The 17167-nt window shown below is 42.1% G+C and overlaps 1 protein-coding gene across 10 annotated transcripts in view; it reads left to right on the forward strand.

Annotated features, from left to right (window-relative positions):
• Positions 1 to 15797, forward strand: part of LOC148356381 (sodium/potassium/calcium exchanger 2-like) — a 67764-nt gene extending 51967 nt beyond the window's left edge. For all 10 annotated transcript variants that reach the window (XM_088348642.1, XM_088348649.1, XM_088348644.1 and 7 more), the window contains 5 exons: positions 1252 to 1334; positions 8097 to 8231; positions 9939 to 10028; positions 10089 to 10255; positions 11944 to 15797. In XM_088348642.1, coding sequence (XP_088204768.1) covers positions 1252 to 1334; positions 8097 to 8231; positions 9939 to 10028; positions 10089 to 10255; positions 11944 to 12193 — 725 coding nt within the window. In that variant the 3' untranslated portion in view covers positions 12194 to 15797. The remainder of the gene's footprint in view (positions 1 to 1251; positions 1335 to 8096; positions 8232 to 9938; positions 10029 to 10088; positions 10256 to 11943) is intronic.
• Positions 15798 to 17167: the final 1370 nt, after the last annotated feature.

Here is a 17167-nt window from a genome sequence, read left to right on the forward strand (position 1 = left end):
TTTTGCTCCTGTCTATCCCCCGGCTTTGACTCGTTTTTTTATCCTGACCACGTCTACTCTCCTTTTCTGGCTTATAACTCGCTTCCGACCCCGACCAAGTTTTTGCTCTCCTGTCCTGGCTACTGACCCGTTTTCCGTTCCTGACACCGCCATCGCTCGTCACGGACGATCCACTTCCGCGTTCAGAGCGACCTGCTTCCCGCGCCCAGCAACCACCGGATCGTGGGCACAACCTTTTCTCTTTCTCCCAATAAAACTTGTGAGAAACGCAACGCAAGTGGGTCCTGTCTCTGTTCTGGTCCTGACACCTAAAGGGTTTGGAAATCAAAGAATAGTGACATGATTGGCCTCCCTGCATGTTTATGGGAGGAGCCTAACCACAATGATGCAGTGTCCACATCTCATCTCATCTCATTAGCTGCACCGCTTATCCTCAGTAGGGTCGCGGGGCAGTGACCACATATAAAACATTATTGCTGCTTTTTCCCTATAATATGAAGTATACTCTTGTGGCTGTGATCCATTATCCCTAATTCCAAATCACTGCGATTTGAAAGAAAAAAACTGTAAATTTTAAGGGAGAAATGTCAATCCCAGAACAGAAACAAAACCCAAATGTGTTACATTTCTCACACATTTTATTGAAGGAAACAGGAAGGGTTGCGCCCACGATCCAGTGTTCGCTGGACGAAGGAAGCATGTCACTCTCATACTCTAATTGTTATCCGAACACGGAAGTCGATCTCCCGTAGCGAGCAATGGCGATGTCAGGGATGGAAAAACGGGTCAGTAGCAGGGACAGGGAGAGCAAGGTGTGGTCGGGGTCAGAAACAAGTCGTAGCCGGAAACAGACGAGAGCAAAAACACGACACGTGGGAGTCAGAGTCGAAAAAGGCTCGCCTAGTATTCACTGAGGTTCGCAGACGGACTGACAACAGGGGACAGACAGGACTGGGTTCAAATACTGACAGAGAGCCAATCAGAACCCGTGGCAGTTGGCGCCAAAAGAGCGGGCACAGCTGGGTCACATCAGTAATCATGACAAAAGTATACTCTTGTGGCTGTGATCCATTATCCCCAATTCCTGCAATTTGAGAGAAAAAAATCTGTACATTTTAGAGGAGGAAAGCTGTCGTTTAATGCATAAAACAGTAGTATTTTGAAGTAGGAGGTCAAAATAGAACAAAAATATAACACTGATTTGGACAAATGTATAATAAATGTAAAATGATCATTTTATCACCCAAACAGATAAGAACCTGCCAAACAGCTCCAGTGTGCAAGTTGAAGTGACCCCGCCCATGAACGGCACGGCAGGTCAAGAAGGCCAAGCGGTGAGAAAAACAATGAGAATTTGTATCATAGTCACAATAACAATCTCATTTTGTGTCTTGAGTTTTTACTTTTTATTTTCATGTATTTGTTTATTTTTAAGGAGCTCAGTGTTTTTGATCCGTGACTATTTCTCATAGCATCATTGCTCCTTTTTCAATTATGATTGTGTTTTGTTTCCTGTGTGCATGTGCGTGTGTGTCTTTTCAGTGTATTTCTTCACAGAACCTGATCATTTCTGTGTATTATTGGCTTCTAGCAGACTCAAGCAGTCAGGAAAGTGTAAGACAGATGAAGCAGTGTGATGCTCCAAGACAAGTGTTTGGCACGTTACTGAATAATAACTATCTATCCATCTACCATGGTCATATCCCTCAAGAGGGGTGACCGACAGCAAGACAAACACATACAATAACAAAGAAAATAAAAGGAAAAAATAGCATAAAAACACACACAAAAATTTTGGGACCATGGCCAACCCAATTGCCCAAACACCCAAACAAGTTAGGCACCTCGGCACCTAAGTTGGTCATGCTTTCGTCTCCAGACCTTCTACCATACATACCTCCAAGCTGTAATTCACCCTTTCCTTTCATCTTTGTTTCACTCAAGGCTAACACATCGACCTTCCTTTTAGTCATCATCCTTCCGATCTCCTCTTTCTTCCACTCAGTCGCTTTACTTCCACATCCTCTCACATTTAGTGACCCTATAACTAGGGTTTGCGAGACCTTTCAGTCTCCCGCCCCCCTTTGTTTGCCTTGCTGTCTCTTAGGGAGTAGAGATAGAGAGGAGAGGATCCCCAGTCCCCTCGCTCCCTCCACTTTAGTCGCCTCTTACGACACACAGCGGACCATGGTGGGAAAATTCTCTTATCTCTCACAAGAAGAGGGCCCCTCACCACAGGACGCATAACTAATTTCAGTTACTACAGTAAAACTACAGTAAAACTTGGACTATAAGGTCCACCTCATTATAAGCCGCCACGAGAAATGTTTTGAAGGAAAAAACATTTTGTACATACACAAGCCGCACGTGGCTATAAGCCGCAGGTGCCCACATTGAAACATGAGATATTTAAAAAGAAAGATAGTTCACAGAATGAGATTCAATAATATACAGTACCTTAACCCCTTAACATTCCGGACTTTTGATAAACAAATACGTCTATACGATGTCACCAGTCACAAAAATATGTCATGCCACATATCATTTGAAAGCTTAACCTTTTGGGATTCAAGATATTATGATCTTTTCAAAATATGATCATCAGAGAAACATCATGACAGTCTTAAACAAGATACCCGAAAACTATAAAGCAGAGGTAACTCACCTGTCCGTCTTCAATATACTGTATACAGAATCCAACCGTGTAAAATATCTCAAAACACACAACAATGCCGACAGAAAGATACGAATCCGCCTTAAACATCTCTGCTTTACTGGACGTTGCTTCTTATAGTCGTAAAATTATTCCCAATATGGTAGTTAGCGCTCCTCTTTCTAGTTTTATTCATGCGCAAAGCGCAAAGTTGCACTAAACTTGATCCTTCCGCGACACATATATTTCACGTGTCTCCTTCTTATCTTTCCTGCTCTGGCGCCATAAATTAGCCGCATCGTTGTATAAGCCGCAGGGTTGAAAGCTTGGGGGGGGGAAGTCATCGGTAATAGTCTGTCAAGAACCAGAACAGGAGGAGGACCCAGAAGCGTAACGTCTCTCACACAAGCTTTATTTAACGGGAATGGGGCAGCCATGCACATTAAAACAAACACCAGTGATTCGGCGATCGCTGGGCGGAAGAAGAAAGACAGCAGTCTGGCATGGAACAACAGGAAGCCAGAGACCAACGAGATCGATGCCAGTTACACGAGCCGCTACAGGTGTCGATAATGGACAGAACAGGACAGACAGGATTGATAACAAAAATATATGAGATTGGAGACGGATAACAGACAGGACGAGATAGACGGGAACGATACTAGACACTGGAGACCGAAGACCGTTATCAAAACAGGACGAAATGGACGGTATCGATACCGGACAGGATACACAAACAGGATACCGGACAGAGTCAAAACACACGTCTTGCGGGTGCAGAGGTTCGTTGACGGACTGACGAAGGGTGAGTGAGAGCACTGAGCTTAAATAGGAAGGACGCCAATCAGTCAATGAGCCACAGCTGGCGCCAAACGGGCAGGGCCAATTGGGCGCCATGGGCAACTGTGACATAGTCATAATTTTACGGCAATTAGTTTATTTAAAACGTAACTCAACTATTCCCCAAACACCTGACACCAGGAAGAAGGGTGTTACTTCAAAAGTTACTATCTAGTTACATATAACCATGTATATACCTGGTACTCGCATAGAAGCCGACCCGCTTAAAGTGTTAAAAAATAAAAGAAACAAAATAAAACATTGACACCAACCTGTGGAAGTACGTAATACTCTTGGCTTGTGCATTCTTAGAAGCTTGCAAACAAACACTTAACTGGGACACTCCATGTCTATTTTGTCTCTGGGCTACAAACCACTTGAAGATCTTCTCAGACTTGATTTTGTTCAACTGTCCTACGTGATCTACTGACGTTACCTGCGTCTTCACAAGTATACTTTTTTGGCCTTATCCAGGCTGAAATTCTCCCAAACTCTCTTATATTCATGTAGAGATGTTTCAATTTGTTGGAGAAACATGTCTGGTGACAAGTCGACAATAAAATAAATTCTCGACTATTTCTATCATCGATTTTTGTTGACGTTGACTAATTTTTAGACTCCATCCATCTGCTACAGAGTGAAAAAGTTGAGGTAGCCTTTTTTTATCTGGCACGAAGTACCAAAACAGTGGGGTAGAGTTTGGCTGGCATTTGTGGCTATTCTCAGCACCACCTCCCACGGCGCACCTGTCATTAATCCAGGAAGTCACGGCAATTGTTCATCATATGGCAAGCATCCAGAAAGGAAGGACAAAATCAAGGTCAAATTTTTCCTATGCCACCGCGCTTGTTTCCTGGAAGCCTAACAAATCATTCCTTCAAAATAATTCCCCGACCAAATCCAAATCTTCCCTTTTGGAATATGTATGAGGAACCTAAAGCGGTTTCCTGTGACGGCGTATTTCTGACTCATGCGGTCTTGAGAGGAGCTCAGATGCATCATTGGCGGATTATTGGATAGAAATAACATCGTCATTTGAATATCTTTGAAGATTGATGGTGGATGTTATGTAATAGATCATTTAAGCGAAATCGCGGATCCAATGGCGATTTTCACCTGTGGATGCTTCCACTTCCCCAGTAAAGGGGACGGGAACAGCCCCTGAGGGGCTGGCATTTGCCAAGTAGGGAGCAGGGACGCCCACCCAAAGAGATGAAATCCAATCATAAATAGACCAATGGCAGTGTCCTGCTGTGAGCTGAAATACCGCCAAGCAATTCTATAATCAGACGCTACCTCGTACTTTGTGACATCAGGGTTTCGTTGACAAATATTCCCCGATCCGTTATCTCTGAACGCATATTGCAGAAAACGGGGACCAGCAGAGTGCATTTTTGGCAGGCCTGGCAGCTTTTTTTTCTGTTTTAACCACCAAAAAGAGAAATGCACTTGTGCGGCCGTGATCCATTATCCTAAATCCTATATTACTGCAATTGTGTGCCGTTTTGCCCGCCTAATATGAAATGTAAAGTTATGGCTAGGATCCATTATCCCCAGTGGCTATTGCTGAGAGTGGTGGACCGACAAAGCAAATTTGTGTCATGCGTGGCGGCTTTTTTTCCCGGTCTTTCTGCCTGAATTGTACAACATCCATTTAGCCGCGATCCATTGTCCCTGGTTGAATATTGTTGCGAGCAGGGGCCTGCAGAATACATCTTTATAATGGGGGGACTAGATTTTGACATATTTCAGGGGTTCCGGTCCCCATTAACAACGATAAAAGAAGGATTACAGTATGGCAAGTGTAGCCAATGTTCCCTGGGGATTGGTTCTGAAAATAGCTTACCAGTGCTGTGTCATTGTGATTTTTTAGTGAAATGTGATTTTAGTCGTTGACTGAGACGATTTGAGACACACTAAGGGACACTGGGGACAAAATGGACCCCAAATCAACAAATAAGAAAATCAATATTTGATTTATAATTATGTTAACATTCTCCTTAGGCTAGCTGGATTAAGAAGCCTGGCGGGCAGTTTTTGGCCCGTGGGTTGTAGGGTGCTCACCCCTGGAATAAAACTTCGGTTTCGAAATGTCATGATGTTTGAGTGGTCGACTAAGCCTATTTTAACTCAACGTCTAATAATTGAACTGGTACTAAGATAGTAACAACCTTGTAACAACATGAGAAGATGTTATTTAAGAAATGCATATAAAAGTTGTTGCCCTTTGCACTAATTAGTAGCCAAAAGAAGCTCTATTTAAAAAAAAGGAAGACCAGTGCAGTAATTAGATGTAGGTGCTGGAGCTATTTCTGGCCACAAGACAGCAATGACCTCACCTGAAGCTAAAGGCGTAGCCTACTGGAATGTGCAAAGTAGAAAGAGATGGAACACAGAACTGTCTCATAAGAGCATTTTGTTGAAGTTCTTTATTTTATTTAATGCAATTAAAAACACATATGTCATATTTTCTGGATTTATTACAAATCAACTTGGACATAGCAAGTGTTAAGGTCTGGCATACCTCCCACCACCAGAGGGCCCCAACTGGTAACTTTATAGCAAGTATTTTATTGTTTTAAAATTGCTGATTGTGACAATAACTCTAATGTCTCGTCTCAAAATATTCAAATATTATGAAAAAGTATACTAGTAGGCTACTAGCCAGACAATAAATTCAAGTCAAGTCACATTTATTTGTATAGCCCTTAACCACAAAATGCCTCAAAGGACTGCACAGGTCACAATAACACCATCCCCTGATTTAAAAAGGGCTTGCGGAGAAGGAAAAACTTAAACCTGAGGGAAATAATAAACCTTGAGAAGGGTCCACACAAATGGTAACGCCCCTACCAAGATGACTAGGCTGCATTAGATGTTGCATTGGGTAACAATACACAAAACACAATGAACATCATTTTTTTTAAAAAAAACATAGTTTATACTGTAGGTGAAATTGTCCAAAACTTCCATGTCAGCTACGACGCAGCTTCCAATCTCAGCCGGCCGGTTGATGCAGACGCTGTCATGCTCCAGGTCCAGGTGTTGGTCCTCTGACAATACGTCCTTCTTCCTCATTTCACTGTCAACCAGGCAGCCGAAAAGGACAGGAAAAGAAACGTATGAGGTCGCCATCAATCATAAGCTCCAGACTAGAAGTGGGTCTTAAGTCTAGCTTTAAAAACCTCCACTGAGGTCACAGATCTTATCTCCTGAGGCAGAGCATTCCACAGCAGTGGGGCCCTGATGGAGACAATCTCGAGTCTGCAGATTTCTTCTTGTCTCTTGTAATCACAAGAAGACCAGAATTTTCCGGGTGGAGGGTCCATGCAGGAACAAAGGGGGAAATCGAACCAGAGAAATTAGAGAGGGCCAGTTTGTGCAAACATTTGTATATCAGTAAAGAACCTTAAAGTCACATCTTAAGCGAACCAGGAACCAGTGCAAGTTAGCTGGAGTGATATAATCCGACTTTCTTTGGTTGTAGCTCAGAAGCAGAGCGTTTGTACTCTAGGGACTAAGAGGTCGTAGCTTTGATTCCTGGCTCCTCTAGGTTAAAATTGAGGAGTCCATGGGTAAGACACTGAAGGTAGGTGACATGCATGGCTGACGCTGCTATCGGTGTGTGATCCGTGTGTGAATGGGTAAATATGAAGCACATTGTAAAGCGCTTTGGGAGGTCTTCAGTAACATTTGTCAAGGTTTAGAGCAGCGACAATCATCTAGTTTTTTTCTGGATTAAGGCGGGAAAAAATTAAGCGACATCCTTCTTTCTAACTAGCAGGCCTCCAAAGTTCTCCAACTTAACGTTTCTTCCCCCAGAGCTATGACCACCCTAAACAGGCACATAAAACTGTGAAAAAATATATATTTTGCCTTTTTAATGACAAATTTGTATTCATATGGGAATTCTCTCCGGGCACTCCGGTTTCCTCCCACATTCCAAAAACATGCATGTCAGGTGAATTGGCCGGTCCAAATTGTCCCTAGGTGTGAATGAGTGAGTGAGTTGTCTGTCCCCGTGTGCCCTGCGATTGGCTGGCAACCAGTTCAGGGTGTCCCCTGCCCACTGCCCGGAGATGGCTGGGACGGGCTCCAGCCCCCCCGCGACCCTAATGAGGATAAGCGGTACAGCTAATGAGATGAGATGTGAATTCTCGATTATGTTTCTGAAAATGCCACTGCATGGCATCATTTATTGCACTGTAGTTCGGATCCACATACACTATATGCCAATATACAAGCATTAACTTGTAAATAATGCCTATTTTCCCTTTTTTTTCAGTTAAGCCATTAACTACATGTTTAATCTGGAGTGCCACGTCTAATCTATTTATAAACAATATTCTCTCTGTGGTAAATTAAGATATTTCTAATTCTAATCTGTCTGTCCCTTAACCCTAAATACTACTCCCTCTTGAGGAAAATAACAATTTTTGCACAATGCTCTCATGTACTTCTAGACTTAGACCAGTCTGCAAGCATTACCTTGTAAATATTTACCTATTTATGCTAACATTCGTGTTGTAAACAATGTTTGCTACGTTGTTATCAGCGACTTTTCTAATTCTAACATGTATCGACTACTTGTGGGCTTTTTCAGGCGGAGGACGAGGAAGAGGACGACCAGCCGCTTAGCTTGTCGTGGCCCGAGTCTGGCCGCAAGCGTTTCACTTACCTCTTCATCATGCCCGTAGTGCTCCCCCTGTGGCTGACCCTGCCCGACGTCAGGAAACCGGTAGGCGGCTTCCCTTTCAAGTCCTATCCCATTTCTTTGTCTAGCCCTTCATTACAGAGAATCTCAAAGGGCTGCACAGGCAACAATTGTGTAAGTCACAACATCTCCTAAATCTAAACTTAAAACACACTTCTACTCTATAGCATATGAATAATCAGGGTTGGGTAGGATTACTTTAACATGATTACTTTCAATTACTTTTGGATTACTCCAATACCAAATATGCTAATAAAAGACAAAAGAAACTAAATATGAATAAAATAACTATATTTTGTGCAGGCTTGGGGAGTAACGGAATACAATGAACGGCAAAAATGATGTTGGCAAGCTGTTTGGATTTATTTTCATTTTGTTTCTGTCGCATTTTATGTTAGTTTTGCCGGAGACCAAAATGATCAAAGCCAGGAGAGAAAGCTTACCACGTATTGTGAGTCATAATTTTATTCATATTTAGTTTATTTTGTCTTTTATTAGCATATTTGGTATTGGAGTAATCCAAAAGTAATTGAGAGTAATCAAATTAAAGTAACCCTACCCAACCCTGTGAATAATCTATATTTTATGTTGATAATATGTGTATTATTTGCCCTCAGGTGGGTTTTAGATGAGGGGATGGTGTCATAATAGCCTTTATTAATAGTTTGCAATAGTCTTTGATCTGTGCAGCCCTTTGAGACTCTTTGTGATTAAGGGCTATAGAAATAAACATGACTTGACTTGACTTGACTCCTTTCCTGACATGAGGAAATTTAAGAAACCTTGAGAAGGGACCACACATCTGGCAAAACTTTCCAATACTGCAAAGATGTAGAAAAGCTATTCGGGTAATAGTTTTCACATGAAACTGAAATGAAAGATTAGAGAGTTTTTATAGTCAGTCTGGGTGATATTACATTAATCAAAATTCAAAGCAGATAGTCTTTCTGCACGTAGGTGACTCTCATGTCTGACTCTGCTTTTGGTGTGTGAGTTTGTGTGTGAATGGGTAAAGTGTGAAGTGTTTTGTAAAAGTGCTTTGTGATCCTCAGCTATATAAATGCAGTCCATTTGCAATCAACCATTTTCCAAATCCTGACAATGAGCTGGACCAACAATCAACCACTCAGATTTTTGGGGTCTATGGTGCAAGATAGAGGTCATTTCTGGCCTCAAATATCCAGCCCGACCTGATCCAGGCCTAGGGGTATCAAAGCCCGACCCAGCCCGTTCCCGACCAACTAACTTGATGGAGGAGGAGGGGTGATTTGTGACAATAAATTAAAGTTTTTTTTTTTTATAAAGAAATCCGAGTTACGCAAAATAGTGTATAAACATTAATATTTTTTATATCTCTGTGTCTGCAGAGGTAACATTAACTGACAATATCCATCATTGCCGGAATTTTTTTAGGAGTAGATGGGAAAATGTGAAGGCCGTCTGCCATTTTGACGGGTTGAATATTATAAACCACAGCTGCAGTATGTCCTTGAGAATTTAGCGTGGCACTTTAAGGGAGAGAGATGCAAAAAAACAGTCAGCGAGAGAGAAGCTCTGCCCGACCCGAACGTAATAACTGACATTTTAAGTCGGAACCGAGCCAAATTTCAAGTCAAATTGGGCTTGGACTCTGGCTTGGGCTTACGGTCTTACCTCTGATGCAAAGGTGCAAAGGCTTTCACTTTATTCCCTTCCCTCCTGACCTTTTGCTGCCCTCTTTTGATATGACAGTCATCAAAGAAGTTCTTCCCTGTCACCTTCCTGGGATCCATCTGCTGGATTGCCATCTTCTCCTACCTGATGGTGTGGTGGGCCCACCAGGTAGGTCTACTAACGTTTATCTGGAGCAGATATGGCTTTATTCACTTTTTTTTTTTGCAGGTCGGAGAGACTATTGGGATTACCGAGGAGATTATGGGTCTGACTATATTAGCAGCTGGAACCTCCATCCCTGACCTCATCACCAGCGTCATTGTGGCACGCAAGGGCCTCGGCGACATGGCTGTGTCCAGCTCTGTTGGCTCCAACATCTTTGACATTACTGTCGGGTACGGCTTTAAGAAAAAAACACTTTTTTTGTTACGTACAACAGGTTGGACTTAAAGGAACACGATTGTTATTAACTTTACCCCACAATTGGCTTTAATTTAATCTAGGTTGTCGTTTATAAGGGGAGTAGGCTTCTTTTTTACACCCCAAAAAAACGAGCATTTTTTACCACACTAAAAACAAGTGTATTTTTCTTCACAAGCATTGTTTTCTATGCTGAAAGCCCATCCATCCATCCATTATCTGCACCGCTTATCCTCAGTAGGGTTGCGGAAGTGCCGGAGCCCATCCTAGCTATCTTCGGGCAGTGGGCAGGGAACACCCTGAACTGGTTGAAAAGCAAGTGTCTTTATTTTCTATGCTCAAAAAAATGCTTCCTCCTCTGTGCAGATCGAAGCTTCTTCTCTTTCTTCATTCTTGAAAAAGGGCTTCTTATTCTTTTACACACAAAACAAGTATCTTCTACGCTGAATGCAAGGGGCTTCTTTTATAATGAAAACAAGCTTCTTCTTCGACCGTCTTTTTAGGCTGAAAACAAGCTTCTTGTTCATTTACTTAGAAAACAAGGAACTTATTTCACGCTAATGTTGTGTCTTCTTTTTTTGTTGCTGAAAGCAGACATATTATTTGGCACTGGAAAAAAAGTGTCTTCTTCTGAAAACTACCTGCTTCTTTAGCATTGAATATAAACCTATTCTTCTACAGGGAAAACAATTATCCTTTTTCTTATCTTCTGCGCTAGAAAAAGGGGCGTTTACATGCAGACAAGTAAGGTCTTCTGCGACACTGAAAATAAACAACTTCTCCTTTGCTGAAAATAATTGTTATTTTTATTCTATTTTCTTGTTTTTTGAGGAAGACGTTTTTGTTTTCAACAACCCAGTGTTGGCATCTTCAGTGCTTAAATGTAGCTTAGTCGTAGCTAAAGTCCATCCATCCATTATCTGTACCGCTTATCCTCAGTAGGGTCGCGGGGGTGCTGGAGCCCATCCCAGTCATCTTCGGGCAGTGGGCAGGGGACATCCTGAATTGGTTGCCAGCCAGTCGCTAACCACTGCGCTGCCGTGCCGCCCCATAGCTAAAACCATTGTTTTACAAAAATTGGACCGCTAATCGAGTGCGACTCAAGTGTATTTTCTTTCAATATTAGACCCTCTGAACACGAGAAATACAATATACAATATAGGAGTTTTGTTTGGGAGAAAAATCTTTTAAATCTTAACCCACAAAATCGAGGGAAAACGTATAAGTTGACAGGGATGTGATCTCCGTCACTCCTACTGTCCCTCCCACTAATTCAGCGACTACCTCTTTGATACGTGCTCATAGTAATCACGCATTTTATTTTGTTAATTTCATCTTGCTTATCTTATTACTGTATTTTGTGTGTCACTATTTTGACGGGTTTTTAGTGTTCAGGGAGATGTGTTTTATGGCTAACTAGGGTTCACTTAGATGCTTTTGAGAGGACCGAAACGGACAAATTAGTTTTTAAATATCTCATATCGGGAAAATGTGTTTCTTCAATTCCAGCGACGAGCATGATCCTGGAATGAATCAAGGAGGCACCACTTTACATTGTATATCAGTCTTTTTACAGATTGTATTTTGATGTAAATTTCAACATGCATGGTGAAATCCAAATCAAATCGCCTGCATATGAACGGAACTTATTTTTTCTACACAGGCTTCCGTTCCCCTGGTTGATGTGGTCACTGATCAACGGCCTGAAGCCGGTGGCGGTGAGCTCCAACGGTCTTTTCTGCGCCATCGTGCTGCTCTTCCTCATGCTCCTCTTCGTCATCATCTCCATCGCCGCCTGCAAGTGGCGCATGAGCAAGCTGCTGGGCTTCATCATGTTCATGCTCTACTTCGTCTTCCTGGTCGTCAGCGTCATGCTGGAGGACAGGGTGCTCATTTGTCCCGTTTCGGTCTGAGGAGCACAACACCCCCTCCCGCCACATACTCCCGCTTTCCTTCCCTACCGACCAATAAAAAACATTTTCATCGACTGCACAAGTGAGGAGAATGTTTGATGGAGAGGGTCCACGATGGACACCTGAGTGGATTTTCTGTGTTCTTTAATTAGCAAGGTGGTGTGGGGGCAATCTCAATCACATTATGCATGCCCTTAGTGTCATTAGATCAGACTTAGCGAAAGCCTTTCGGGTTGAGGAGTCCCAACTCCTGTGAACTTTCTGCACATTGGACGAAAAATGAGAAGATAGATGATCATGAAAGGAAAACACAAAAAAAGCAAACGGACAAATTTCTCCTTGTGGACGAACTTGTTTCCGATGACTTCATTGTTCACTGAAGCGTTCTCTCTTATAGGGACAGTGTGTATTATTTGGTGGCCAACACAGGTCCTTTCTACTTGCAATGGTCTTTTAAAGGGACAGTGTGTATTATTTGACCACAAGATGTTACTCTGTTGCAGGGGTCTCCAACCTTTTTCAAGCTGAGAGATACTTTATGTTACTAATTAGCAAAACGGGCACCCAGTTGTTCATACATTTCTTAAATATGATGAAATGAAATGAAATGATCTGCATTTATAAAGCGCTTTTCAAGTCAATGACTTCCCAAAGCGCTTTACATTGTGCTTCACATTTCCCAATAGCGGCCGTGATCTGTGCAGCCATGTAAGGCGCTAACCTGCTTATTGGGGGTTCAGTGTCTTACCCAAGGACACTTCGGCATGTAACACGGACAAGCCGGGATTCGAACTGGGATCCCTTAATCCTTAAACGATTGCTCTACCTCCTGAGCTACTGCCGCCCCAGTAACCACTTATCATAATAATACTATGTTCTTATGGATCCCTTAACCGCCAGGCTCGTCAAGGCACCACTTCCTGTGGTGTCTCTTGGGCAAGTGCAGCCTGGCGGAGCCCATCATGACCAGGTTAATTATTGGGAGCAGGGTTATTTTCCCAGAAAAATCTCAAAAACCAGCACTAGTGAGCTATTTTCACAACTGGTCCGCAGGCACCTAAGTTGTTCTCACGGACTACTAGGGTGCCTGAAGTCATCACGCTGGAGACCCCTTCTCTCTTGTGTCGTGCAACCGGAAACGAGTGTTAAAAGGACTCAAGGAAGAATACTAACTATTATTTTTTTCGGCCCAGCCTTTTAGCAGATTTTTTTGGGGAGTACCCGTAGCAGAAAGATGGCAGACAGTCATTTTCCTCTACGTGAAGCTCAGCGTTATGTAAAACGATTGCACATGTCACCACCTACATGAAATTTGAAAAATGAACATATATATGATATAGTTCATGTATTTTTTTTGTTTAATTTTAAAATCTATATTTTTTAACCACAGTTACGTGCTAAATAATACACAACGTCCCTTTAAGAGGATTTCCTTTTTCAATTTCAACATCTTTCCATGAATTAATCAGCAGTAGCATTAGACGTACTGTAGCAGGACAATCTGCTCCCTCTGATTGTAGATAACACCAAAAAAAAAGGCTTCTGGAATGAAAAGCATGAGTAGGGCTCACTAAGCCGCCATTATGAAGTCAAGTAGCTCATTCGGAAAAAGAATTTATCGGTGTAAACGCGTCACAATCTATAGATTAGCCGCCGCGTAGCGCTTGGGGAAAAAAGGCGCTCGCAGACCTATAGTCGTAATCCGCATCGAAACCACTCGTATACCAAAACGTCGCCATCATAAAGCAGTGCGTAGAAAAAAATATTTAAAGTTAAGTTTACTTTCAAAATGGAGGCGCTACGCTTAGCAGGAGAAAAAAGTAAAAAAATACTATTAAAAAAATGTCTTTTGTACGCAAAAAGAGAACTAATAAGTGTGTGGGAATAGAACAGGGGTGGGCAAGCTTTTTGAAGTTTAAAAATGGTAAGGGATAGCGCAAGGAGGAAAATGAAAATGTTTGTTTTTTCGTATTCCTCCATACAGTCTTGAATCAGATACTTTGGCAATACAAAAGTAGGCGTATCCAATTTTTTTCTATGTTTTTTTTTTCATTGTAAACATTCCTGTCATGCAAGAAAGACATGACCAAAAAATGGATATATGTCTCTTTAAGAATAGCAGCGACAATACACATAGATGAAGACATCGACATGTACACGTTCTATATAGTTTTCTCGTATACAAGCCATTTAATCGGATTTTGAAACACTTATATTTGACTAAAAGCAAAGTAAGAAATGATGTTTCTTTTCCAAGCATATGATACTATTCATTGAACAACTCAAAGAAGGGCCAGCTGGATTTTTATCGGGAAATCAATTTGATAAATAGATCGGTGAATAAAATAAAAAATAATTATAAAATATATGAGGTGGGAAACCTGAAAATCTGCGAAGTGGAAACCTTAATTTATTTAAATTATGTATTTATTTATTTATGTATTTATTCATTTATTACTCAAAAAGAAAACAAATTTACAAGCTCGAGTATTTGATTAACAAATAAAAGTATTGTACTTTATATAATAACTTAAATAACATCTGTACTGTCAAATTGTAATTTTCACAATAATTTCACTGTTTTATTGCACAACTTTATCAATTAAGGACCCCATCTACTTCACTTTGCATGATACTTTGCCGCTATCATGTGGACATTATGGAAAACTGCGTTTACCTTCTGGTTCTGTACTACAGAAACCATGTACAGTATCTTTTCATTGTCAAAATGTTTGGAAGAGCGCCAAAGACCTGCATATGACTATTGAGCATGTTTAGCGGGTGGAGAGATCCGAGTTTGTTGGCTATAGAAAGCATCCTCCTTTGTTTAGCAAATCAGAAGCGGAACATAATGCCTAATCCGCTACGCAGTGAACCAGCGATAACCGAAGAGCGAAGTAGCGAGGTGTCTTCGTAAATATATTAGCATTTTAATTTGGCAGACTGGATGAAGTTTGCCCACCCCTGGAATTTAAAAGTGGATTAAACAGCAATATCGGTGTTGTCATGCCCCGCAACTTTGTTCCGAGTCGACGGCCCTCATCGGAATCCTTCACTTTTATGCATTTGATAGAAAACTTCAAAAAGCAGGTTTTACTTTGTAAATATTTTGGTTTCAAACGAGCAGAACCCGTTTGGATATGACTTTTTTTTATACTTGAGCAAATCTACGTAGGGTGAACACTGTCAGCATTTTTTTTCCGCATATTGAAGTGCAAAAAAAAAAAAAAAGACCTTTCACTAATTGCCTCTCTATGGCAACACTGTACATTGTTAGCTAGTTTGACTTGAGTTTGGACAATCATCCCAGTGCACTTGAAGGCCCGAACTTGAAAGTTACTCTTTCCCACGTTGCTTGAACGATGGACTTTAAATTGCGCTCGACGGAGTAAGTAAAAAGCGATGGCGCCGGCAAATATTTTGCACTGTAAAACGTCTTTATTTTCTTGCTGTTGGTGTAAAATTCACCTCACTTGTACATATATACAGATACAAATTAACCATATAATCTATATATGTACCACACATTTGTCTCTATGTAAAAAAAACACAAAGTATATAATGAAATGAATAAAGCTGATCTAATTCAAATATGCAAGAATGAGTTTTGCGTTGTGTTTTTTGTGTAAAACTGACGTTCTTCATGAGCAAAAGTATAATTTTTTTTTCATTTTTACTGGTCGCTGTCAAATTGGGAAAAGTGGTATGTAGCACTCTCTTGTGACCAGGTTTAAACACCTCACGGTTCACACATCTCTTATTCACTGGTGTAGAATAGAAACCACTTCCTGTGGTGTGTCTTGGGCAAGTACGGCCTGGGGTGCCCATCCCTCTTCAGGATTTTTTTTACAGTAGGCTTTGCTTCCTCACATGAAATAGTACTGGTTTCCATAATTATCAGTATCAGGAAAAGCCTCCTGTTTCGACTCTGCTACAGCACTTTCTGTAATGATTACTGATGTGACTCAGCTGTGCCCGCTCATTTGGCGCCAACCGCCGCACTTTCTGATTGCTCCCTGTCACTATTTGAACCCAGTCCTGTCCGTCCCCTGTTGTCAGTCCGTCTGCGAATCTCAGTGAATACTAGGCAAGCCTTTTTCGACCCTGACTCCCACCTGTCCCGTTTTTGCTCCCGTCTGTCTCCGGCTACGACCTGTTTTGGTCCTGACCACGTCTGCTTTCCCGTCCCGGCTTACGACCCTTTTTGTCCCCGACTACGTCTACTCTCCCGTTCTGGCTTACGACTCGATTCCGACCCCGACCACGCCTTGCTCTCCCAGTCCCGGCTACCGACCAGATTTTCCATCCCTGACACCGCCATCGCTCGCTACGGAAGATCCATTCCGCGTTCGGATCACGATCCAAATACGAGCGCGACTTGCTTCCCGCGTCCAGCGAACAGCGGATCGTGGGCGCAGCCCTTTCTCTTTCCTTCTGTCGTGTCCAGCATGGTCGCCGTGACAACCGGCTGGTCCCGCCCCCTGGGCAACAGCTGAAGCAGATCGCCTAATTTGCGCGTTTGCTTCTTAAGGGGGGTTTGGGGTTTTGCGGGTGCTGGCTCATTGCATTTTCTGTCTGCATTTTCCGTTCTGTTTTGCTCTGTCCTGTTTTGTTTGATTCGGAGGAAACCTGTGTTTTCACGTTTTGAGTAAAAGCCTGTTTTTGATCTGTTTTGTCCCTGAGTTTTGGACGACTTTTATTTTGCTAAATAAAAGTTTTGATTGTCAAGGCAATTGAGTTCTCCCTTCCTGCCTCCTGCCTCCGTTCTGGTCCGGTCTCCCCGTGACACCTTCAATAAAACTGGTGGTAAACGCTACGCAATTGAGTCCTGTTTCCGTTCTGGTCCTGACACTTTAATTATCTGGTCACTGTCATACTTCGAAGTAAAGCGTCATCTGTCTCTTCAGAGTGGAGCCGGATCTTGGCATTGAAGGGCACTCGCGTATGTGCGACAATACTGATACAAGATCCCCG

Source organism: Urocampus carinirostris, chromosome 11 (genome assembly GCF_059441175.1).
Source record: "Urocampus carinirostris isolate Australia breed hairy pipefish chromosome 11, RoL_Ucar_1.0, whole genome shotgun sequence".
In the NCBI taxonomy this organism is placed as follows: Eukaryota; Metazoa; Chordata; class Actinopteri; order Syngnathiformes; family Syngnathidae; genus Urocampus; species Urocampus carinirostris.